Source organism: Acomys russatus, chromosome 11 (assembly GCF_903995435.1).
Source record: "Acomys russatus chromosome 11, mAcoRus1.1, whole genome shotgun sequence".
Classification (NCBI taxonomy): Eukaryota; Metazoa; Chordata; class Mammalia; order Rodentia; family Muridae; genus Acomys; species Acomys russatus.
Genome location: NC_067147.1, coordinates 12949114 through 12974155, shown reverse-complemented (window position 1 = coordinate 12974155; position 25042 = coordinate 12949114). Strand labels below are relative to the sequence as shown.

Here is a 25042-nt window from a genome sequence, read left to right as displayed (position 1 = left end):
TCTATTTAGTAAGTCTTTTGCCTATTTTGTTAAATGCCTTCCTCTGTATTATATTCTTTCTAAACATATTTTCTAAAAATTTTCCTTCATATTTTTAATTTTTAGTGTATAGAAATACAACCAATTTTAAACAGATTTATTTTTATGTTGATGGGTTTATCTCATGCATTCCTGATTGCCATAGGCCAGAGGTGAACTGCATCCCCAGGAACTGGAGCTGCAAGTACTGCGAGCTGCTGTGTGGGTGCAGCCAGTACTCCAGCCGCTGAGCCTCTGCTCCAGCCCTGGCACTGCTGACTTTAACATGGTGATTTTAAGCTTTGCTGTGTATTTTCTGGCTCTTGCTTGGTTTTGTTTGTCTGTTTGGTTTGGGTGGATACTTTATATAGTGTATGGCAGATCATATGATCTATAAACAAAGATAATGTTTCTTCTCTTCTTTGCTCTTGGATTTTTTTTTTTTTTCTTCCAGTTGCTCTGGAAAAACTTTTAGCAGTGGGTTGAATAGAAGGGACAGAAGTGATCACCCATGTTATGTCATGTTTTTCACTATTGAATGTTTTCTGTGGGGGTCTCTAGTGTCAGTCTGTGGTATTAAGGAGGTTCCCATAGGCAGGTTTGTTTGTATATTTATTTTAATGTTGCTATCATGTTTCTCATATGAAAATTTTGTGTGCTTTTTCAAATAGGATCAGCCAACTTGGTAGTGTGTTTTTGTTGTTGTTGTTAATATGTCTGTTTTCGGTCTGTTTCTTTTGACACTGAACTTTGCTATGTAGTCCAGGTTGCCCTTAAACATGCACATGCATAATAGTCCTTGTTCTGGGGCTGTAGGTATGTCCTAAAGCATGAATTACACAGTTAATAATTATTATTTAATTATTCTGGTGTGTGTAGGTCTCATTCTGTGGTTGGCTGTTCTGCTGTCTCATTCATGATGATTTATTTCCTAGTATATGTAGTAATGGTCCTTGATATGTTATCTTTGGGAATAGTTTTAAATCTGTGATTACCCTTGTTCATAAAGAGATGATACTTTGTACCTGGGACTAGTATAAATACAAATCACTTTAAATTAATGTATGGCTTTATTAATTATCTTTTCTGTCTGTATAGAGAAAGCAAATGTTCTGCCATTATAAAATTTAATTTTTTACTAACAATTTTTGGCAGTGATATCATTCTTTTTTTATCTTTTGTGTATGCCTGTGTCATTGTCTTCTTCTTCTTCTTCTTCTTCTTCTTCTTCTTCTTCTTCTTCTTCTTCTCCTCCTCCTCCTCCTCCTCCTCCTCCTCCTCCTTCTTCTTCTTCTTCTTGTTATTTGTATTGTTTTGTGTATTGTTTTATTTGAGACAAGTTCTCTGTGTATAGCTCAGACTGACTTTGACCTCAGTCTGTAGCCCATGCTGGCCTTGAACTCAAATGATTCTTCTGCCTTTGCCTTTTGAGTGCTGGCTTACAGCCTTGTACTGCCATGCATGGCTAACAGCAGAATTCTTAGGGAAGACTGTCTTTGATCTTCTCGGTGGTAAGCCTTGGTAGGTAACAGCCATTGGAAGGATGCAGTTTCCTTGTTCCCACGCTGCAAATATCAGGATCACTGGGATTGGTTTCTCATCTTTATATTGGTTCTTCAAATGTATTTCCTACTTTTTTATGGGGTCTTTGCATTCTTTCTTGTACCCTGAAATAAATCTATGCTGGTTCACTCTTGAATGTAGGCTGCTGTGAGTGAAGTATGTACCTTAAATACAAACATAAGGTCACTGCTCTCTACTCAAGTGAGAGCCAGTCTTCTCGTCGTGCTTGAATTTCTGGTCTTCTCTTCTGCCAATGCAGGCTTAAGTAAAGCGTCAGTTTGTTGTACGGTTTCAAGGATTCTTTAAGAGGGAAAGAGTCTCTGTATATCTTGTACATAGATGTTGTAAACAGAAATTGTAAACAATACTTTATATTCTGTTTATGTGTAGTTGGAGATCATAAGCAGTACGATTTTCATATTTAAGCAATCTTCTGTTATTGTATTCCATTTTTTATATCTTATGTGACTGTTGTTTATTGATTTTAACAAAATCTCAAATGTGTGATTTAACAACAACAACAAAAAGACTTGGGAGCCAGATGCTAGGGTGAAAGGCTACTAGCTCAGCAAGGCAGAGAAAGCGCCCAGCTGACCTTTCTCCTTAGTTGACATTCCAGAAAGAAAAGGAAATTCTCCTCCATGTTGTCTCAAAACCCTCAAACTGAAATATCCCTCCCTTTTACTTCCTGTGCACCTCTCTATCCATCCTCCTGACTTCCTTATACTCTCTATGGTTTTTCCCTATGTTCTCTCACTGTCATTTGGTTACTTGCTCCACCTCTTGACCTATAGTTGACTTTATTTATTCCTGTTTATAAGAAGAAGAAAGCACTTGGATTAACGGTGTGTGCAAGGGCTGATCCATACCACAACCAGAAACAGGTTTTTCCAGTTAATAACACAATCTTGGAGTTCACAGTGTAATCAAATATCCTGCAACAATTGCTCTGCTCTTATAGTGACAGTGTAGATTTGTTACTGGTGCTTCGGTGCTTATATTGTGACATAGTTGGTGGTATTTTCCATTTTCAAAAATATTTTTTATGTTTTTTTAAGATTAAGTGTATGCGTGTTTGTCTGTTTGTGGCTATCAACTCAAGGGTCCAAGCAAGGCTGGAGGTGTTGTTATGCCTGGAACTGAGTAATGGGTAGTTGTGAACTTCCTGCTGTGGATATTAGAAAGCGAACTTGTGCTTTGCGTTTTGACAGAGTAAATCACCTTTAAAAATACTCTGTAAACCATGAAGGAATGCAGATAATTGTGTACTTTCTTTGGAAGTTACACTTTATAAAGAAGAAATTTATTTTCTTAGTATAGAAGTAAGTGTGCGTTGTTGTATTATTTGAAAGGACAATTTATTGCCTCTTTATACAGCCGATTACTGTAATGAGAAGTATGTATCACCTGGTTTGCAACCTTGATAAAGGTGTGTTTTAATTTTCCCTGCAGGTTTTCCTTAGGCGATGCGAGGAGGCCTCTCCATGAAACAGCCGTTTTGGTAGAAGATGTAGTTCACACACAGCTGATTAACCTGGTAAGACCACATAGGACCCTACGCACAATCTCCTTTTCATTCTGTTTTTATCGTTCGAGCACAACACATTTTAAAAAGAGGTCTTACTTATAGCTAGATCTTTGGCTTTATTGAAATATGATATAAATACCAGTTTAAGTGAATACCTTGATGCATTTTAACAGTGGGATATTGCCATAGCAACAGTACATTTAGCAGTGTGCTTCTTTTTCACCGGAGGTTTCTTAGAATTCACTTTAAAGTCAGTATCTTATATAACCATAACAGTTGTGAACACCTGTAAGTAATCCTGGCACAATGATTTCTGTGATCTTGTTTGAATTCCATCTTCTTTGCCAGTACTCTGTTTCTTTTCAGAGACCCAATCAGGGATCCCTCACTGGCTGTTAGATGAGTGGCTGTGTCTTGGCTGTCTCCTTCTGTCTCTGCTAAGCCTGCAGTACTTCCTGTCCTTCTATGACCAGGACATTTTGAGAAGCAGAGTGTTCTTCTGTTCTCTGTTAGTCTGCTTTTATATTAGCATGTGGTCACACGTTTTGGACAATAACATTGGGGAAGTAAGGGCATCTACTCAGTGCAGCAAGCATGTCAAGGGTGTCCTGTCTTCTTGTTGGTATGTCTTAGTGGGACATTTCTTAGATCACCCACTGAAAGTGTCAGATGCTGAGTCATTTCGCTGTATAGCTGTACTTGTTTAACTGTGGGGTTTGTGCGTGCTCAGTGCCTGCAGCAGTCCTGAGCTATATTGCAAATCTACATTGCTATCATTTTAAATATTCAGGGTAGGTTAGTAAAATACGTTGGGATAGATAGTAAATATTTTCTTTTCCTGAGTATTTTTTTTTTTTTACTTATTAACTTTAAAACTCATCAGGATATTTTATAAAATTATTACTATAATGTTTGTACAGGAGTGATTTTTTTTCTGTTTTTTTCTTTTCTATTTATTACTTGATATTCTTCTTAAATTTAAATGTTTTCTTATTCTCCTGCTTATTAAATTTTTGTATCAGTATAAATAGTGAATATTGAAATGATTTCCTAGGTGTCATTATCCTATGTTATCATGATTCTTATCACTCAGGCCATCTCAGTGCTGGCGGGTGGAGCACATCATCTCAGTGCTGGCGGGTGGAGCACCTCATCTCAGTGCTGGCGGGTGGAGCACGTCATCTCAGTGCTGGCGGGTGGAGCACGTCATCTCAATGCTGGCGGGTGGAGCACCTCATCTCAGTGCTGGCGGGTGGAGCACCTCATCTCAGTGCTGGCGGGTGGAGCACGTCATCTCAGTGCTGGCGGGTGGAGCACGTCATCTCAGTGCTGGCGGGTGGAGCACATCCATTTCTCCCTCAACTCATGTTCTGTGTACGATGGTGGTCCCAGCACTTCATCTGTGGTGGATGGTACAAATCTACCCTTCGTCCACTGTGTCAGTTTTATCAATCTTTACATTTTGATGCCAAAAATTTTGTTTAGCTTGTAAATATTTTTACTTTACTCTATTCAGAGGCATAGATCTTTACTGATGTTGAAGTCTGACTCAAATTCCAGTTTATATAGTGAATTCGAAAAGGAATTTACTTACATGGCTTTATAGGATTTTTAAAAAATGATTTCATTTTTTCCTTATATCCTTAATTCTTAACTCGTGTTTTTATATATTAAATCAATTTTTGCCTTTTGCTGAATAGTGAGTGCCACTGTTTATTGTCACCATTCATGAAAAGCCTGCCTTTCCCCCAGGGACTTAAACTGCTTTCTTTATCAAAAAGATGGCAGGAGGTATAGCTCTTAGTTTGTAGTCTGGCTAGTTTATCTGTGTTTGTACTTGGGTGACATTTCCTTATTATGTATGATGTATGGTGTATTCTAGAGGTCTTGGGCTATATCACTCCCTCTTTTTCCTAGCACATTTTTGCCGGTCTGATATAATCATTTACCCTTTCAAGGTTTCAGTTACCTGTAACTGACTACAGCCTGAAAATATTAAATGGAGAATTCCAGAAGTGAACATTTATACATTTTCAATTGCAACTCATTGTGTGGATTGTTAGGAAAATACACATCCCCTTAGCTGGGAAGCAGCTTAGCTCTGTCCCAGCATCTGTGTTCTATGTGCCACCTGCCTATCAGGCAACCAGCTGCCTCTGTGGTTAGCAGGGTGATTGGCCTTCTCAAGGTTCTGGTGTTCAAGTACTTTATGTTAAGAGGAATGAAACATTTTATAACCTTTCCATAGTATATTCTTCTTAAAGATTATTTTTATTATGCATATGTGTGTTTGTATGTGTCTGTCTGTGTATGTGTCTGTGTAGGTATATGTGCACGAGAGTGCAAGTTTTCTTTGGAGGCCAGAAGAGGATCTCAGATCACCTGGAGCTGGAGTTACAAGTGGTTGTGAGCTATGCAGCATGGGTGCTGGGAACTGGCTAGGTCCTCTGCAAACTGGGACATCTCTCCTGCCCCTCCTAGTGTATACTTAGGTGGATTTTTCTCTGTTGAACTCTTACTGTGCCTAATTCATGTAGTGAGCTATAGATGTGTTTGCATAGGAAGAGTTTAGTGGCCACAGGCTTTGTACTTCTCTGCTCTCCTGCAAATCCCCTTTCGGTGTCGGAAGTAATGTAGCCCAGATGGAAGGAGAAATTGTTTACTTATTTTTATATAAATATTGCTATTATCTTATCTAGCAATTTTATTAATATGTTTATTGAAGTCACATGAGTTTATAGCTTAGAATTTCATCTTCAGAGTATTGACTTGTTCTTTGTAAGAACCTGGGGTCTGTACAGTTGTTGAAGACTGCTAATGCCTTATAGGAATATTTCAGCATTTCCTGTTTTTATGGTTACATATTTCTTATTACATTACTTCCTAAGTATTTATTGTTCTTCATTGGCTTTATAGTGGGGTTTTTCCTTTTGTAATTGTATAGTGAAAACATAAGCCTGTAAATTCAAGATGCAGAGCAAACTCAAAATAGGATAAACCAAAGAAATATGGGTTCAAACTGTTGGATAGTCATAGCATAAATCCTCAAAGCCAACAGGCTTTCTTAACCAATGGGAAAGGATAATTTAAAGGTATGGGAAAAATACAGAGACAAGAATGAAAGAATTGTACATACCTGAAATGTTATGGACTTCTGGATTGGCAGTTAATATTTTTCCTCCACTTTTTTATAGCTGTCTTCAGTGTCTCTACTTTTTTCTATTATCAAGATTCAAGTTATATATTAGGTAGTTCTATGTTATATGTCTCAGCATAGTTACAACTTTGTGCATGTGTGCACGCGTGCGCACACGCCCGTGGTGTGTGTGTGTGTGTGTGTGTGTGTGTGTGTGTGTGTTGTGTGTGTAAAGCAGAGGTTACCGTCTGGTGCCTTCCTGAATTGCTGTCCATCATATGTTTTGAGACAGGATTTCTGAAGTTGTAGCTTGCTAAGTCAAGTGCAATGACTGGCCAGCGAGGCCTAAGTCCTCCTGCCTTGGCTTCCTAAGTGTTAGGATCATAGTATGTAGCACTGTGCCCAGCTAATTCCTTTTGCCCATGTGTGTGAGCAATCGAACTCTGGCCATCATTGCAAGGCGAGCGCTTTACCCTCTAATGAAGCCCATTATGGCAGCTGTTCAGGTTGTGTTGTTTGGTTTTCTTAAACCTCCAACAATCTTAGCTCCTCTGAAGCAGAGATATAGATTCCTGGTCTATATTCCAAATAGAGTCTTCTGTAGGAGGCAATGGTTAGGATCAGGAGTTGCTATTTTAAATATGCCCTCACTATCTCTGACATCCTGGTAGTGCAAATCTCAGCTTTGAAAGTATCAGTTTAGAATAGTGGTTAATAACTAGGCTCAGAATATTAAATTGCCAGGTTATTTTTAAACCTAAAGCATTAAATACATCAATTAGGTGAGCAAAATATAGCTATTGTGCCAAAATATTAATTAATAGTATGAAATTTGACTCTTAAATTAATGAAATGAGTACTTTGTTCACCAATACATACTTTTCTCTCTCAGAACAGAACACCTTAGATAGCATAAAACTTTCACTAATGCTTAAAGAGTGCAAATAGCCACATATGTTAATGTTCATTTAAATGCTTGCTGAAAATACTGTCATTAGAGTAATTTACATAAATAATGCGTGTTATTAGGTTCATAGACTGCATTCTCTTCACTTTAAAGGCATAGAGAAATAATAGAAATTATGAAGATTATATAATTTAATCATCAAATTTAACCTTACATAATACATACCAGCCACAGTAATTATTCCTTTATTTCATGGCTTGACATATGTTGCCCAAATATTCACCTTGAAAGATTCCTACTAACTTCTAAGACCTCCCACTCGCTTCACTCAGAATTCTTTTAAGCCCATCTTTGATCAATTTGTATGGCATCGCCAAGCAGACAAGGAGAGAGTGAAGTTGGCCTCTGTCATAGGTTTTCCCACCCCTTTTGCTCTGTATCATTTCTTCCATAGTCAGCTATATATGCTCTTTTTAACCTCTGATGACACTGTTTCACTATTCTGTTAATAGGTGTTCAGGATAGTGCTTTCAAAGAGGAAGGCCACACTTCCAACATGGAAAGTAGAAAGACGTTGGATTCTCCTTGCATTGCATAATCTGGCAACTGGGTTATTGTTGGAAGTTGACATGGTTCCGGTTCTGATGATGGCCAATTAAAGTAACCAACATGTGGCTATGTAACAACTTGTCTGAGAAATACTTGGCAGTAATTCTGGAGTGGTGGTACAAGCAGCACGACTCCGGCTTAGGATGTCGAGGCAGGAGGATTATAAACTTGAAGCTTGAGCTACATAGTGAAGCCAAGACTGGCACAGGAAGGAAGACAGACAGGTGGGAAAACAGGCAAGTCAGCTATTACAGTAAACTTAAGTTTCCCCCTAAATTTGTGGTCCTCCCTTTTTTTCATACATTTTCCATGTAATCTTTGCCCACCATCTCCCACTTCTTACTCAGCACTTTAATAAGGCTCCCACCATTCCAAGTAACTCTCCTTCATAGTTATGAATGGCTTAGGCCTTGTTGCTTGCTTTTTGATGATTTCTGCATGTAGCTTATAGACTATGTTAACTAATAAAAATAGGTAGTTTAGAATCACCAAAGCAATTGATTTTTCCCTTTCTAGAACAGATTAGAATAGCAAAATCATATAACTTTGCCTACGGGGCACTAACAACCAAAACCATACCTTGTATCGCTAGGGAAGCCCTTCCACTCTTTCACTGTTATTGTGCCGACATTCAGAATAATAGCTTTTTCAAGTTGACTCATACCTCCGAAATCATGTAACTTTGCCCAAAATGAAATTATCATTTTATAGGTTATTATGATTGAGTATTGGCTATTTCACAGGCCTGAAGAATTCAAATTAGACCTCAATAGAGACAGGAGACAGTGCAGTCATCACAGTTTTGCCACGTCACAGTGCTAGCACTTGACCTTGGCATTGTTCGTAAGGAACAGCAAAGCTGATATAATGCCCTTTTCTGCTTGGCAACTAGCAGTAAAAAATGGTTGCTGTGGTTATTACACACAGTCTACTTACTGGTGTGATCTAGATAAAAGATGGGTCCAAAGTACCTACGGAGTTCAAAATTTACCAGGAAGATGTACAAGTTGTTAGACCTTAAGCTTCCTCTTCCCCGCCTCTCCAGGGTGACCCCTCCTGACTTTCAATAAGTAGAGATTCACACAATTGATAATTCTATGTGTGTTTGTGTTATTACATTGTCAAAATTCCTTAAAGTTCAAATCCAACCTGATTTTATGGTTATATAGGTATTTTGTGTCAAAATAGGTATTTTGTGACAAAATTCCTGACGCAAACAACTTAAAGGAGGAAGGGTTTATTTGGGTTCATAGTTTCCAATAAGCCAGGAGGATCAGTTGGGAAGAAGTTTCCAGTCTTTTCCACTTAATATCTCCTTTCATTTTTTTTTTTCATTTACATTTTTTCCACTAACGTTCAATACATTTAAAAAATCTTACTTTGACATCATATTTGCTGCCCTGGAATGTGACAGAACTGACTCCACACTGTTGGACTCCCCCTTTAGAGTAATGTCCAGTATTTTCTCACAGCTACATAACTGCTTTCATTTTGGTATTTAAAGTTAAAATCTGAAACCTATCCTTGTTTTACACATAAAATACAATTCTTTAACATGGCATTTAAAAATCACATTGAATTTTCACTTTATGAATCTATGAACAAATAGCAAGACATCTATTTTTGAACAGCTTTCATATGTAATCATATTCTCAGGATTAGTGTTGATATTAATAATAACCTTAACTTAATGGCAAGGCTTAACAGATAAGCTTCAATGTGCAAAGAAGAATAACTGTTGCTCACCTGTTGGGATTATGTGCACTCATACCGCTGCCTTTCTCCCTCCTTGGCTCTGTAATTCACTTATTTCTTTCTTCTAGTCCTTATTAGCTTCAAAAACATTTTCCAACTCCTATATTCTCATGCTACAAACTCTGTGTCCCTTCTGGATGAGACATCCTCTCATTGTGGCACTAGGTCCCCTGTGCTCTCTTTAACTCTGAACTAAGAGATTGTTTCAAAGTTTTCTAGATCGTTTCCACAGTCTTTGGAAGTCTCTTATTTATTAATAATTTTATGTCTTCTTTTCCCAATATTGATGTTATTCTTGTTAACATGGGGATTATAAAGAAAAGAGGAATATAAGACCATTAATGTTCAGCCAGCCTGCAACAGATTTTTTATAATAATTAAATTGTATATTGGTGTACACACACATATATTTTACATATTTTAAAAATATATTTTATTAATTTATTCATATTACATCTCAATTGTTATCCCTTGTATCCTCCCATTCCTCCCTCCTTCCCATTTTCCCCTTACTCCCTTCCCCTATGACTGTGACTGAGGGGGACCTCTTCCCCCTGTATATGCTCATAGGGTATCAAGTCTCTTCTTGGTAGCCTGCTATCCTTCCTCTGAGTGCCACCAGGCCTCCCCATCCAGGGGACATGGTCAAATATGGGGCATCAGAGTTCGTGTGAAAGTCAGACCTCACTCTCCACTCAACTGTGGAGAATATCCTGTCTATTAGCTAGATCTGGCTAGGGGTTCGAAGTTTACTGCTCATATTGTCCTTGGCTGGTGCCATTGCTTGACCTGGGCCCAGATCTGCCCGTCATAATGTTCTTCTTGTAGGTTTCTATGACCCTCTGGATCCTTCTATTTCCACATTCTCCCATGCTTCTCTCACCTAGAGTCTCAATAGGATGTCCTTGCCTCTGTCCCACTTTCCTGATAAGTGAAGACATTCATGGGACATGCCCCTTGGGCTAGTGTCCAGATATAAGTGAGTATATACCATTTGACTCTTTCTGCTTCTGGGTGAACTCACTCATTATGATCATTTCTAGTTCAATCCATTTGTCCACAAATTTCGGGAATTCCTTGTTTTTAATAGCTAAGTAGTATTCCATAGATTTTATGCATTTTTAACAACCTATATCTTTGTGGGCTGACAACATAAAAGAATTTAAACTTCATTAACCTTTTTTGTTATGTAAATATAATTACAAACTTTTATTTATTTATCAGATAGAAGTATTTTATTTTATGCTTACACAACAAATTAATTCTTTAAACTATGTATTTTTATCCACTTACACTCTTAAATGAATTCATATCCATCATATCCATTAGATTTTTATTATACTACATTGTGATATGTACTGTTTTTTATGCTGATGGTCTTAAATATTTTCAGTTATTTTTACATCTGTAGATGAATTTTAAAATCATATTCTCTGTTTCAAGAAGATATTTATTATCCTTGGAGACATCTCTGGACTAAAACATAGTTAAATTCTGTGTGTGTGTATGTGTGTGTGTGTGTGTGTGTGTGTGTGTGTGCGCGCGCGCGTGCGCGCCTGTGCCTTCTGTCCTATACAAAATGATGCTACCTTCAGTTATGTGTAGTGTTTTGTTCAGTCTCCAGTGCTGGGCTTGGAAGTCAGAGGCCTTTCACCATTTCAGTATATATCTGCCAAGATATAATGTATATATATTATTTGCAAGCCAGTTAGGTATCCTATACTTTTGTTTAACTGGGGTTTAGCGATCACTTTATTGCAGCTCCTGTATGACTTACGCTGCTCCCTGTCAGCAGCTGCCTTAGCAACTATTTACCGTGGTCGCATTCATTCTGCTCCTTACTGCAGTGCACAGGACAAGCAGATGAACCAGAGCAAATCACACACACACACACACACACACACACACACACACACACAGGTGTGTGTGTGCACTTGTTTCAAACCCTGCAGTGTTGGTGTCCGTTTCACAACAAAAGTCCTAGTAAAGTCTTTTTCTTTGAGTACAGAAGATTCCCTTAATGCAATCTTTATTAGAAAGAGCTCTAGACTTAATATGGGATTCAGTGGTAATAATGAGCACTACAAAATATGTAATAATGCTCCTAGGAAAGCTTTTGTCCACATACATTTTGAATAAAAGTCCATGGCTTAACTTTTTTTCCATGATGAAAGACCCAGCTTTGTTCTTCTTTTGCCATATTCCTTTTTTCTAAACACACCAGCATCTGATGTTGTTGCTAAGAGGTTGTTAGGGTATATTATGTCTATTGGATACTCTTTTTTTTTTTAATTTAAAAACAGAAGTATGTAGGCAAAGTTATTTTATTAAATAGCTGCAATATGTAGTCAGAGCGAGCAATGGTCTATTTTTAAATGTCTTCTTAGTTGAAAAAATATTTTAATTTATGCTTTTTTGTTTTAACATATCTGATTTCTTCTCTTTTGTGCTAATTAGGAAATCGAAGGTTTGTGTACCATTAGAAGCATTTATCTACCTCAGTTTTCAAAATCTGAATCATAATCAGTAAATCATCCTTGTATTTACACTAGAGCTTCAAACTGACCCATTTCCTTGTTTCATTTGGGTCTTTATGTCTCAAAAGTCGCTGTAGCAACTGCATTTATGTTGAGATGTCAGAATGGCTCTGAATGGCGCTGTAGGAGTTTGAATGCTTATTTTTAAATGTCAGATAGATTGTGTAGGCTTTACATTTCATGCCAGAAATCAGATCCGTTCATCTGTATGAAGGCACCTCTGGTGAAGCCCAGGCTTGTGCTTGGAGCACGAGCAGTGCTTCCTCAGCGTACAGTGCAGATGGGGGTGAGAGAAAAGTGGGACCAGATTTTCAAGATCATTCCATTTGAAACTGGATAATTTTATAGAGAGCTGCAGGCAGTTGCAGGCTTTAGAATGGCAGAGGGAAAAAAAATAGAAAATGTGGCTCTTTTGTATAGTGAATATATCATTGCCATTCCTGGAGAAATATATAAGGACGTTATACAAGATTTAAGATAGAAGCATTTGCCTCGCTCTGATAGTATTTGACTCTGAATGAAAAGTTAAGGAGTAGGGAGCACTGGAAAATCAAAACAAAGCAACCTCCACATGAAACGTAAGGATGCAAGGTGGCATTGCTAGGGAAGTAGAGGGAAGGACCAGCCAGGGGCATGTGGTGCTGAACATCAGGCAGAAGGCAGCTGCCTGGAGGGAGGGGCCTGAAAGAACAGGTGGTGGGGAGAGATCAAGGCATAGAAATGTGAGTTTGCAGCTGAGGGACTGAGGGAACACTGAAGGGCAGCATTCCTGGGGTGTGCCGTCTCTCTAGGAAGGGACATGGTTAGAAGAGAAGAAAGCTGGAAACATTGAGGCCTATTGTGAGGGAGAATGAAAAATCAGCTTTATTATGCTACAAATCTGCCAATGTTTTAATTCTTCCTTTGTATCTGTAGTAGCCAATTTTCCTTTTCACAACAAAGGACTGGGGAGATGGCTCAGCAAAGGACCAGCACCTACTACCTAGCCTGATCACCTGAGTGTGGACCCAGGGAGCTATGTGATGGAAGGGAGGGACCGACTTCTCCAAATTGTTCTCCCTCTCCCTCTCCCTCTCCCTCTCCCTCCTCTCTCTCTCTTTCTCTCCTCTCTCTCTCTTTCTCTCCTCTCTCTCCCTCCCTCCCTCTCTCTTTCCCTCTGTCTCCTCTCCTCTTTCCTCTCCTCTCCTTCTCTCTCTCTCTCACACACACACATGCACACACACACACATGCATGTGTACATGCACACGCACACTCCTCACTACTGTTTTAACACAGGCTAGTCTTGTGAAGCTTTTTGTAATAAATGATGTTTTTCTAGCCTAAATAAACCAAAGATAAGCATGTCTTGTTGCTTCTTTTTCTGTTTGTGTGAATTTTGAAATCATATTGGATGTAGCTTACTCTGGTCAAGAACAATAATAGAGTTGTTTGCATTAATATTATTTTCTTAGTTTAAGGCCCTGCTTCTTGTGATATGTATAAATACTAGTCTGACTATAAACTAAATTCTCTATCAGTAAGAAGAATGCATCCAACCGCATGCATCAGCCATCACTGCTGTGACAACACCAGTGTTCATCTCAGTGTGGAGGCTGTGGAGACACAGAGTTAGCACGTCCTGTGTGTTTGTGTTTGAAGACTCATCATCCAAATGTGCCTCTCCTTGTTACTTCTGCCGTAGCCACAAGCTCCACAAACTGTGAGCCAAGAGCTGGGAGTGCTGGTGGAGCAGGTTTTAGGGGGACACGCATCACTGGGTTTGCGTTGTTGGCTTCATGGTTTGATAATTTTACAGTTTTGAGCTTATCCTATCATGTCCAGGAATCTCTGTTTGCTAAGCTATGGAGTTCACTAACCTCAGACATTTTTACTGTAATATATATAAATCAACTAGCATTTATCCACACCATTTACCAGTGGAAGCAGCATTTATTTATTGGCATCTATAACTTTAGTCATAGGGCTAAGTATCAAGAGCCAAGGCACAGAAAAGTCAGGCAAACCTTAGAGTCCCGTGTTGCAGGCATTTGGGGGCCACTTTCCTGCGTTGAATTTTGTGCCGTGTATGATTCTGTTCTCTATTTCTTGTGTTATGCAATACTCAGATATCAGTTTAGATAAATCATCGTGGCTGTATTTGCCTGTTTCCATCTTGACTTTATGTCACTTTGTGCACAGCTGGGCCGACCGAGAGCATGGTATATTTTATCAGCTCATTAGCTGTTAGCTTTTTGGGAAGACAACTAGAACATGAGTGTCAGTGGAACAGTGTCAGCTGCGACCTTGAGAGATGGCTCAGCAGTTAAGAGCACTTGCTGTTCTGCTAGAGGACCCAAGTCAAGTTTCTTACAGCTGGCTACACTTCAGCCCCAGGACATCAGGCCTGGGGTCTCTGTGGGCACCAGCATACATTAACACAGACACATACAGAAATTTATTCTCACATCAGCCGAAATATTTATGCTTCTCCAGAAAATCCTTGAGTGCTTTCTCATGGTCTTTGAGTCCTCAGAGTTTGTTGTGGTGATGGCTACTATGCTTATTTTGCTCCTTTTTCAACAATAGTAGATTTCAAAATCTACAGCAAAGTCTTTGAACGTGTTTCCAAACACATGAATCTAGATCACAAGTGAGCAATGCTGTTACTGTACTTTGTAAAATATGATATTGGCCGGGCGGTGGTGGCACACACTTTTAATCCCAGCACTCGGGAGGCAGAGGCAGGTGGATCGCTGTGAGTGCGAGGCCAGCCTGGTCTACAAAGCGATTCCCGACAGCCAAGACTACACAGAGAAACTCTGTCTCGACTTCCCCCTCCCAATACAATATAATATTGTATTTTTCTTCATTATTATTGCTAGTAATCATTAGCTCTATAAATTGTTAAATAGTTTCTCTTTAGGAACTCGCTTAAAGCCTTTACCCCAAAAAGCCTATTTAGAAACCGTTGAGCTGTCATCCCGATGGAGGTGTCAGGCTGCATTTCTAGTCATGCCATTAGCATGCCGATTCCATTGTATTTCACTGTTGTTTCTTTTTAGACTGTGGCTCACCCTGTAGCCCAGGCTGCCTTTGAATCCTCACCATGCCACCACCTGCCTTCCGGGTGCCAGGGTGGGAGACATCCACCCCAGCTTGTTTTATAAGTACCCTATAAGTACCAGGATTTGAGAAGAATCTATTACATTTCTAAGAATTGTGTCTTCTTCTTTGTGCATTAACTTTCACGTATCTTAACTCTGGTTTTGTGTTTAGTTTTAAATTTAAAAACATTACTGATTTTGAGATAGGGCCTTTGCTATGTGGCTCAGGCTGGTCTCAAACTTCATGCTGTCTCATCCTCCTCAGTGCTGGGATTACAAGGGTGTGCCCATACCCCTAAAGCAACCTAACTTGTAATGCCTGGACATTTATGTGGGAGCCTTCCACTCATGAAAGTTTTTTAATTCAGCACTTTTTTCAGGAGCTGGGTCTGGTTTTACCACAGTGGGCTTGGCACCTGGAGCCTTTCATACGGCAGACAAGTGCCTTATGCTTGATGCCCTTTAAAAGCTACCCAGCGATATTTTGAAGCAATTTTCCTACCCCAAATCATACAACGTGAAACCTTTACACCATACTAGGATTAAATGTATTATATATTTTAAAAAGCATTATTTCTTTAAAGTAAAATTGTCTTCAAAATATATTCTTAGAAGTCAAATTTTGCTGTGCCTTCTATAACTGAGGTCACAAATCACCTGTAATATCTAATAATCAGCTCAATGTGACTTTAAACTCTTGGTGGTTTTGGAGCAGGAACTTGAGTTTAAAAGGAAGATTGGCTTGTTAGCTAAATTATGCAATTATAAGTAAATGTGGTTGCAGCTGCTTTCGATATTCTTTGTTACACACCTGATTGGAAACAACGGGATTTTACAAATATTTTTCATTTCTTACACTGACACCTAGTGTTCACTATTTCTGATATTGAAATATTGAATTTTAGTTATTAGTAGCTATGGAAATAGATTTCCATTGTAACGCCTTTTTAGAAGTACACCTGAACACAGATCGTTCCATCTTATTTCCTATGCTGGAGTCACAGTTCCCTTGTTACCTACGTGACACCATGACAGACCAGCTGGCTGCGACCTTGAATTTGACAAAGTGCATAAGAAGCATAGATTGAGTGAAGGAACTGAAAGGAGTTTTAAAAACAAAGATTCTCAGAGTCTGCTTTGTAACTGGTATTGTGTAACTCGAGTAGTTCCTTCAGCCCCTAGGTCTAGTGGATGACTTCATTTGTGTGACTTTGTTCCCTGGGTCATCAAGATAGCAGACCCATGTTCAGTTACACAAGCACCAAAGAAATGGAGCAAGCCGTGATCTTCACGTGTCAGGAAGGGTACAGCAAGACTGCTTGGGAGATCTGCCCTGCAGTGTTTTCAGTGTCTCTTGTGAAGCCTTAAGGGTCTGGGCTTCTTACACTTTGAGCCATCTCCGTGCATGATCCATTTTCACCCAGAACATTTTTACACATGTTCAGATATCTATCTATCTATCTATCTATCTATCTATCTATCTATCTATCTACATATATATGATAAACAACTGAAATACAGAAATAAACCATTAAAAACTAAAGCAGTTCTTTTGTGTGTATAGATTTTATCATCTATTTAAAAATCTTCAAACTAATGAAAAATTTACATGAAAAATAAATCAGAAGTGCCTAACACTGTGCTTTTAGGACATCTTCAGTACTTTTCAGAGTTGATTGATGAATTATTAGAAAATATATTCTAATCCTAAACCAAAATTCATTGATAAACGTCAGACAGCAATTTTTAACATCACACATTTAACCCACTACAGTCCCTAGGCAGACTAATTAGATTCCCACCAGGGCGTGGCCATCAGGAGACAGTGGAGCTCCATTTGCCTTGGTTAAAGTGCTGTGCTTCTGGGGGAGTAGCACCCTGCATGTGCAGGAAATCACTGCAGGTGCAATGCTATAGTCTCTGATTTGAGCCGAGCTCCTCCAGGCAGTGTTGGTGTTACTTAGTGTGCCCAACTCGCCCCCAACCATATCACCATGAGTTGTGACCCAACCCCAGTGAGCACTGCCAGACACAGCTCGGAGTCATCACGTGGTTGACGTCAAGTTAGTGTTTGGTTGTTGCACGTTTAGGAAGCTGCTTCTGTTGTCAAATTTGTCACAACCCCATGTATAGTTGCAAGCCACACTTTTGGAAGCTGGGGTTTTAAAGCCCCAAATGTCATAGAGAAAGTGTTTGAAGATCTCGATAAGTTTCAGATTATCATTAATGGATGAACACATACCATCTAATTTGGAGTAAATTTGTGCACTTGTTACATACAATATAGATACTGGTGGCTAGTATGTGCAACAAAATGTGCTCAATAGTTTTTAAAGACTTACTTATTTTTGTGTACAAGTGTTTTCCTGCCTGCATGTGTGTACACCACATGTGCACAGTAGCTGCAGAGGCCAGAAGAGGGCTTGGGTCCCTCTAGAACTAGAGTTGCAGGTAGCTGTAAGCTGCCATGTGGGTGCCGGGTACTGAGCCCAGGCACTCTTTGCTGCTAGGCCTCTCCAGCCCTTCCTCTCATTACTGTGGAAGTCTCATTAAAATGCGGAGTGATTACTGTTAGGATAACTTATTACTAAGATTGTACATTTATGTCTAAGCTTAGCAAGTCAGTGAAAAAGACTAAATGCAAAGTTGTTCATAATAGAAATTTTTTTTTCAAACTTCAAAGTGTTCAAACAATGAAATGTCTCTCTAATGGGAATCTTATGTTTGTGTTTAGGAACTGAACTCTTTAAGTATAGGACTGTTTTCTGTATGTGTGTAGCTACTTCTGGGTATTTAGCTGCGAGGAGACATGGCAGTTTGTTGTGGCAGTTACAGTGTGCTTAGTGTCTTTCGCTTTCTTATTTCATTTCATCTCACATACAGTTTCTATCACTCATGAGCATCTTCCCCAGCAAACAGAAACTGTTCCCCTTTGATGAGCACTTGCAGCTTACCTGCCGTCACAGACATTGTTTCGGGTGGATTAGAGTAGAAGTGGCCAGTCATCTCATCTTGGTTCCCAGAAAAGATGCCGGAGAGATGCAGAGAATGCAAAGAAAGTGACAGCAGGAGGAAGCTTTAAACGCTTCACATCATTTCCTGTACGTTGCCAATGCGACCCTTTTTTTGCAAGCATCTAGAGATAATTTCTGAATAGTTGTTTTTCAGAATTACGAAGTTCACCAAAGAATGAACGCATTTTTAGAAATGGGTTCCCAGCTGCTCTTAGTTTTTTCTCTGGCATAAATCCCTGAGAATTTACCACTTACATCCAGGGGTTATAGGTCACTTAGTTATTGTTGGGGACATTGTCCATAGTCTCGTTAAATTTAAGTTGATAATTTAGAAATGTCCCAGACCCTTTGTGTTGAGATAGGAACTGGGCGTTCCATAAACACCGTCCATAAAGCCTCTTTTCTGTATGTGTGCAGCTGGCTGAAACGGCGAAAGCAAGCAGTGAGTTTCAAAGAGTTTCTCGTTTGATGTTCTGTCAGGCCCAAGAGTAAAACATTCTGTAACTACTTTGATTCCTATGCTGCATTCTTAGGGCATAACTGTTAAAATAGTGCATCATCTGGGTTGCCAGGGGCGCCCTGCCTGTTTCCTCACTTGTACTCTGCACAGAAGAGTTGGAGCTGATTGGATAGGGCTACTGGTTATATCCTGGCTCAGCTGCAAGTTTGTTCATCAGAGATTTGCTGAGGAATGTGTCAATCACTGTTTCCTGGTGTTGGGGATCTAACACTATAAAAACCAAACACCATGACTCTTGGAGGTTATATGTTACGGTGTCACAGTTAAATGTTGCATTAAATGTGATAGCAAAAGTAGTTGCAGATCAGCGCTGGGCATTCTTATTAGTAATGGCCGTTGTAGTTGAGTATAGCCATTGTTCTACAGTCTGCTTCAGTGTGATTTTCTACACTGAAAGCTTCGCTTTGTTGCTTTACAATTGTAATTTCTAATATGATTGGTAATTACAGTGTTAATTAGCTCTACATAGTGAAATGATATAACTATTTTTCCAATCCATATTTTTTTTAAGTTAGTATATGTTTTTCTTTCCTTTTCTTTCTTTCTTTCTTTCTTTCTTTCTTTCTTTCTTTCTTTCTTTCTTTCTTCTTTTTTTCTTGTGTGTGTGTGTGTGTGTGTGTGTGTGTGTGTGTGTGTGTGTGTATGTGTGTGTGTGTGTGTGTGTTGTTTTGTTTGTTTGGGGTTTATTTTGGGGGGTGGTGTTCAAGACAGGATTTCTTGCTTTGTAGACCAGGCTGGCATCAAATTCACAGAGCCCCACCTGCCTTGGCCTCCCGAGTGAAGGGATTAAAGTTGTGCACCAGCACGCCTCGCCTTCTTTTCTTTTCTATATGTGTACCTATAGTTAGTTATTAATAAAATCTGCATGTGTGCTTCAGTCCCAGCATACTACTATTTCCTGAATTTCAGTTGCCAGATACATGGCTCCTTTATAGCAAGGCATTTATGAGCGCTTTGCTCTGCCCACAACTTTGCCTCTCCACATGGCATCCACAGCGTCTTTGGTGCTCTGTCTTACTTTCGGTGCACATGCCACTGCAGACTTAGCAGGTTCCGATGGTAGCCTTGTTCTAGCTGCCATTCTGCTCAGGAGTGTTTCCTTCTTCTTCCCCATCCAGCTACTGTTGCCAGTTGTATTCCAGCTGTGTGTGTCCTTGGCTCCTAAGTATTTCAATGACCTGTGTGACCACTGGCACTTAAAACACTGTGCTGGATAAAGTGACTAATTTTCTTATCTTGTTGTTTCTCTTTTTCCATATCACCAAGGTCAGTTTATGTATCAGTGGGAGAAATACATTTCTTTCCTAGCTTTTAACTTCCAAATGCTGAACATTCTGTTATGTCTTTATCACTTTAAAACACAATGCAAAGAACATTTGTACACAGTGGTGGTTGAAGTATTTATTCTACATTGTCTTTAAGATGAAGTTTCAGAACTGAACACATGGAATTAAGGATGTGCATGTTTTAAACGGGTTTTTAACATTTTTAAAGGTTTGTAAAAATTAGATAATACATGTTCCAATAATTCTCCCTTGTTTTCAAATTGACTTTAGTATAGTAGATCATCTACATTTTCAAATGAAAACCAAAGTAAATGTGGAAGAAAGGCTTGATTTGCAGCACTAGCTGCTACCTTATGCCCCACCGTATGTAAAGGATGCTTACTCCTAACTCTCACCGAACTTGCAGATATATTGAGGTTACCGTGATCTATCTCTAAGTAATGATAGTATTTAATACACAGGAGCTTATGGATTTATATGCTCAAATTTATTATATTTACCTTTTATTGTGGAAAATATGCCAGTGTTATAGCTTGAAGTAAAAGCAGATAATTTCTTCATGGTTACTACTCCCGCTAACTGACATGTGGGAGATGTATGAATCCAGATAAATACATGAGCTAGCAGGTGCTTAAGTGACTATCATGGAAAAATAGACTGCATGGAAGGCTGAAATCAAAATAATTAATTTTTATTTATATTAGATAATTAAAGTTTGAACTTCAATATATAGTGCCCTTTTCACCCTCTGAGATATCATTCAGTGACTTGTTGTCCCCGCCCATCTTGTGGCTCTCTTCATTTTGATTTTCACATAGGGAATGTAGCTTTTCTTCTTCAGGGTTATCAGCACACCTGGGTCATGAAGTGTACATAGAAAACAAGAAAGAAAAGCCATCAGATTTTGAGGTAATAGTCACTTTGAGATCATCGTGAATATGATGTTTTTCCTTTGCATTAAGTCCTGATCTTTCTTCTACAGGCTGACATCCAGTTAGACCAGCACCATTTGTTGAAGATGCTGTCTTTTTATCAGTGTGTATTTCTGGCTTCTTTATTAAAAAAAAAAAAAAAGGTGTCCATATGTATGTGGTTACATTTGGGTCTTTGATTTGTTTCCATTGATCAACCTGTCTTTTGATGACAGTACCATGTGATTTTTATTACTATAGCTATGTAGTATGGCTAGAAATCAGGGATGGTGATACCTCCACCAGTTCTTTTATTGTGCAGGATTGTTTTAGCTATCCTGGATTTCTTGTTTTTCTATATGAAGTTGAGTATTGTCCTTCCAAGATCTGTGAAGAATGGTGTTGGGATTTTGATGCGGTTGCATTGTATCTGTAGGTTGTTTATTGTAGAATAACCATTTTTACTATGTTAATCCTACCGATCCATGAGCATGGGAGATCTTTCCATCTTCTCATATCTTCTTGAAAGACTTGAAGTTTTTATCAGATAAGTCTTTCACTTGCTTGTTTAGAATTACCCTAAGATATTTTACATTATTTGTGGCTGTTATGAAGGGTGTTGTTTCCTTGACTTCTTTCTTATCCCCTTTGTCATTTGTGTATAGGAGGGCTATGTCTATCACCCTGCACAAGTGGATTAAGACCTCAACATAAAGCTAGATACACTAAACCTAATAGAAGCAAAATGGGGAATGGCCTTGAACTCTGGCATAGGAGACAACTTTCTGAACACAACACCAAACCAGTGGGACCTCATGAAACTGAAAAGTTTCTGTAAGGCAAAGGACACTGTGAATAAGACAAAATGGCAGCCTACAGATTGGGAAAAGACTTTCACCATCTCCACATATCACAGAGATCTAATATCTAAAAATATAAAAACTCAAGAAACTATACAACAAACCAAATAATCCAAATAAAAAATAGTATACAGATCTATGCAGAGAATTCTCAGCAGAAGAATCTCATATAGCTGAGAAACATCAGGAAAATGCAAATCAAAACTACTAAGATTCCATCTTATACCTGTCAGAATGGCTAAGATGAAAACCCAAGTGACAGTACATGGTGGAAGTGCAAATTAGTACAGCCACTGTGGAAATCAATATGATGGTTCCCAAGACAAATGGGAATCGAGCTCCTTCAAGGTGCAGCTATCTCACTCTTGAGCATATATCCAAAGGATTGTCCATCCTTCCACAAAGACACTTGCTCAGCCATGATCATTGCAGCTTTATTCATAAAAGCCAGAAACTCAAAACAACCTGGATGTGTCTCAGCTGAAGAATGGATAAAGAAAATGTGGTACATTTACACAATGGAGTAGCACTCCCCTATTAAAAAAAATGACATCATGAAATTTACAGTCAAACCAGTGGTGCCAGAAAAGATCATCCCGAGTGAAGTAAACCAGACCTAGAAAGACAGATATGTTAGGTATGCACTTATAAGTGGACACTAGCTGTTAGGTAAAGGATAAGCATGCTATAACCTGCAGACTCAGCGAGGCTATGTAACAAGGAAGGCTCAAGGTAGTAATACGTGACTCTCCCATGGAAGAGGAAATACAATAGATTTTGCTGGTGGGCTGCAGGTAGGTTGGGATAGAAATAGAGATCAAGCAGGAGTGGGTGGGAGGGGTCTAGGGAGTGAGTACTAGAAGAGACTATTGGCATTTGGGAGGTAATGGAGAAACCTAGGGCAGTAAAAACTCCATGGAGTCTATGCAATTGACCCAAGCAAAGTCTTGTAATAATGAGGGATACAGAGCCCCAGCTGGCCATCTTCTATAGCCTAGCAAGTCTCCCAGCAGTAGGACTGGGATATCAACCCAGCCACAAATCCTTCAACCTACATTCTGTCCTGCCTGAAAGATGTGCTAGGGTATTAGTGCCATAGAACTTGTGTTATTGGCCAACCAATGACTAGCCCAACTTGAGGCCCTACCACAAGCTTGACATTGCATGGATAGCCAGGAACCAGAGTCAGGATAGCCCAGATACCCAAGCTAGAACCTAACAAGCCTAGGGAAAAGGCAATATAATGACTGTGATAGTCTGCTATACTCACAGATTTGTGCCTAGCCCAGTTGTCATTAGAAAGGTGTCATCTAGCAATTGATGGGACCAGATGCTGACACCCACAGCCAAATACTAGGTAGAGCCAGGGCAACCACACAGAAGAGGGGGAGGAAGGATTGTAGACATCAGGGGTTTAGGACACCAGGAGAACACATCCCACAGAATCAACTAAGGAAGGCTCATAATGGCTCACAGAAACTGAATGTAATTTAAATAAATAGATCACATCATAGATACCGTTTGTGGCCACTGTGTGTGTGCATGGGGGTACATGTGCGCATGCCTGGGGGTCCAGAGGTCTGTGTTGAGTGCTTTTTTTCAGATGCTTATTCTACCTTAGTTTGTGAGACAATTTCTCTCTGTGTGTCCGTCTCTCTCTCTCTCTGTCTCTGTCTCTGTCTGTCTCTCTGTGTCTGTGTCTCTGTCTCTCTCTGTCTCTCTCTGTCTCTCTCTCTCTCTGTCTCTCTCTCTCTGTGTCTCTGTCTCTGTCTCTCTCTCTCTCTCTCTCTCTCTCTCTCTCTCTCTCTCTCTCTCTCTCTCTCTCTCTCTCTCTCTCTCTCTCTTCTCTCTCTCTGACCCAGCACTCATCGACTCACCTAGAGTGGCTGAATCTTTCCTCTGCCTCCTCAGCACCAGGATTAGGGACCACTTTTTATGTGGGTGCTGAATATCTGAACTCAGGACTCCATGCTCCCCAGGCAAATGCTACACTGATTATGTCATCTCCCTAGCACCTTTTCCTGTATTCTCCATTCTTTTCTGCTCTTTTCTTCCTCTGTAGCATTCCATGGCACTCTCCCCAAGTACATTGCAAAAGTTATGACCACACAGTGATTGTTCCCATCATCCTGTGAAATTGGGATCATGTTATGTAAATGTTTTTCACTTTCTGCTATTTGCTTCTCATCTTAACATGTTACCATTGCATTCTTTTTCCTTGCTTTCTAATTTTAACTTCATTTGTTGTCGTTAACTAACAGGATATCCTAGTGTAGATTTACCAGAATCAGCTGTTTTTTAATGGGCATTTATTGTGCTTTACTTCATTAAACAAAGGATGCTTCCACGGAGAGCCTTGTAGCACATAGCCTTTCACTGAGCAGTGAGCATGCTGATAAATACTAGCACATAGCTCCTGAGAAGCGCTCAACCATTTTAACCACACCAGGGAGGGATCTTTGTGCCTACAAGTTCTGTGCACTCTGCATACGCAATGGACTTCACTGCTGTGTTGAGTGCATGTCACTAGGTACTAGTGAGACAAATGCCTTTTGTGTATCTTGAGTCACACGAATAACCTGCCTACTTATAGCCTCCAGCTATATTTCCATCAGATCTTATGTATATTTTAGTGCTGCATGTGGGAAATCTTGGTTTAGTTGGAAAGGGCTTTACCATCTCTCTGTGAAGAGCTGTACTCATCAGTTGGTACTAAATGGAAGCATGTTGCTTTCTTCTGCTGGGTTGGAAGTCTTGTTTAGCTACTGCTACACTTCATGCCTGTTTGCCATCAGAGTCTAGGTTACTGAGATGGGACTCTTTCCCCTTTGCTTCTCTTTGCTTAAGGCTAATAGGGTTTCTGATACTGGAATGTTCTTATTGTTCTGCACTGTCTTCATCTTAGTGTATAATTCTTATCAGATGTCGCTGGCTTCTAATTGTTAATGCTTTTAGCGTTTCGTGTCTTCATTCCTCTTAGTGAATGTGCTTGTCAGATCCTATTTGTGTATGGCGGTATCTGTGCACTCTTGTGGGTGTGCTCAAGTGTGCATGTGGGGTGTGCATGGGTACACAGGTTATGTGCAGACCAGAGGTTGACATGTGTTGTTTACTTATCTGTGCTCTTTGCCTCTCTCACTGAACTTGAGGCTCTGTGATCTGGGGTTCTAGACATGTACCCCCATGGCCAACTAGCGTGTGTATGCTGAGTATCAGAACTACGTATTAGGCACTTAGGCTTGTTTTTACCAATATACAGATTTATTTTAGTTTCAATATGTTTAGCCATGTGATTTCTTTTATGTCAAGACTTC

General features: G+C 39.4%; 1 protein-coding gene across 2 annotated transcripts in view; it reads left to right on the top strand.

Annotated features, from left to right (window-relative positions):
- Nucleotides 1–25042, top strand: part of Supt3h (SPT3 homolog, SAGA and STAGA complex component) — a 328941-nt gene that overhangs the window by 150883 nt on the left and 153016 nt on the right. For both annotated transcript variants that reach the window (XM_051152919.1, XM_051152918.1), the window contains exon 3: nt 3034–3118. In XM_051152919.1, the coding sequence (XP_051008876.1) occupies nt 3034–3118 (85 nt within the window). The remainder of the gene's footprint in view (nt 1–3033; nt 3119–25042) is intronic.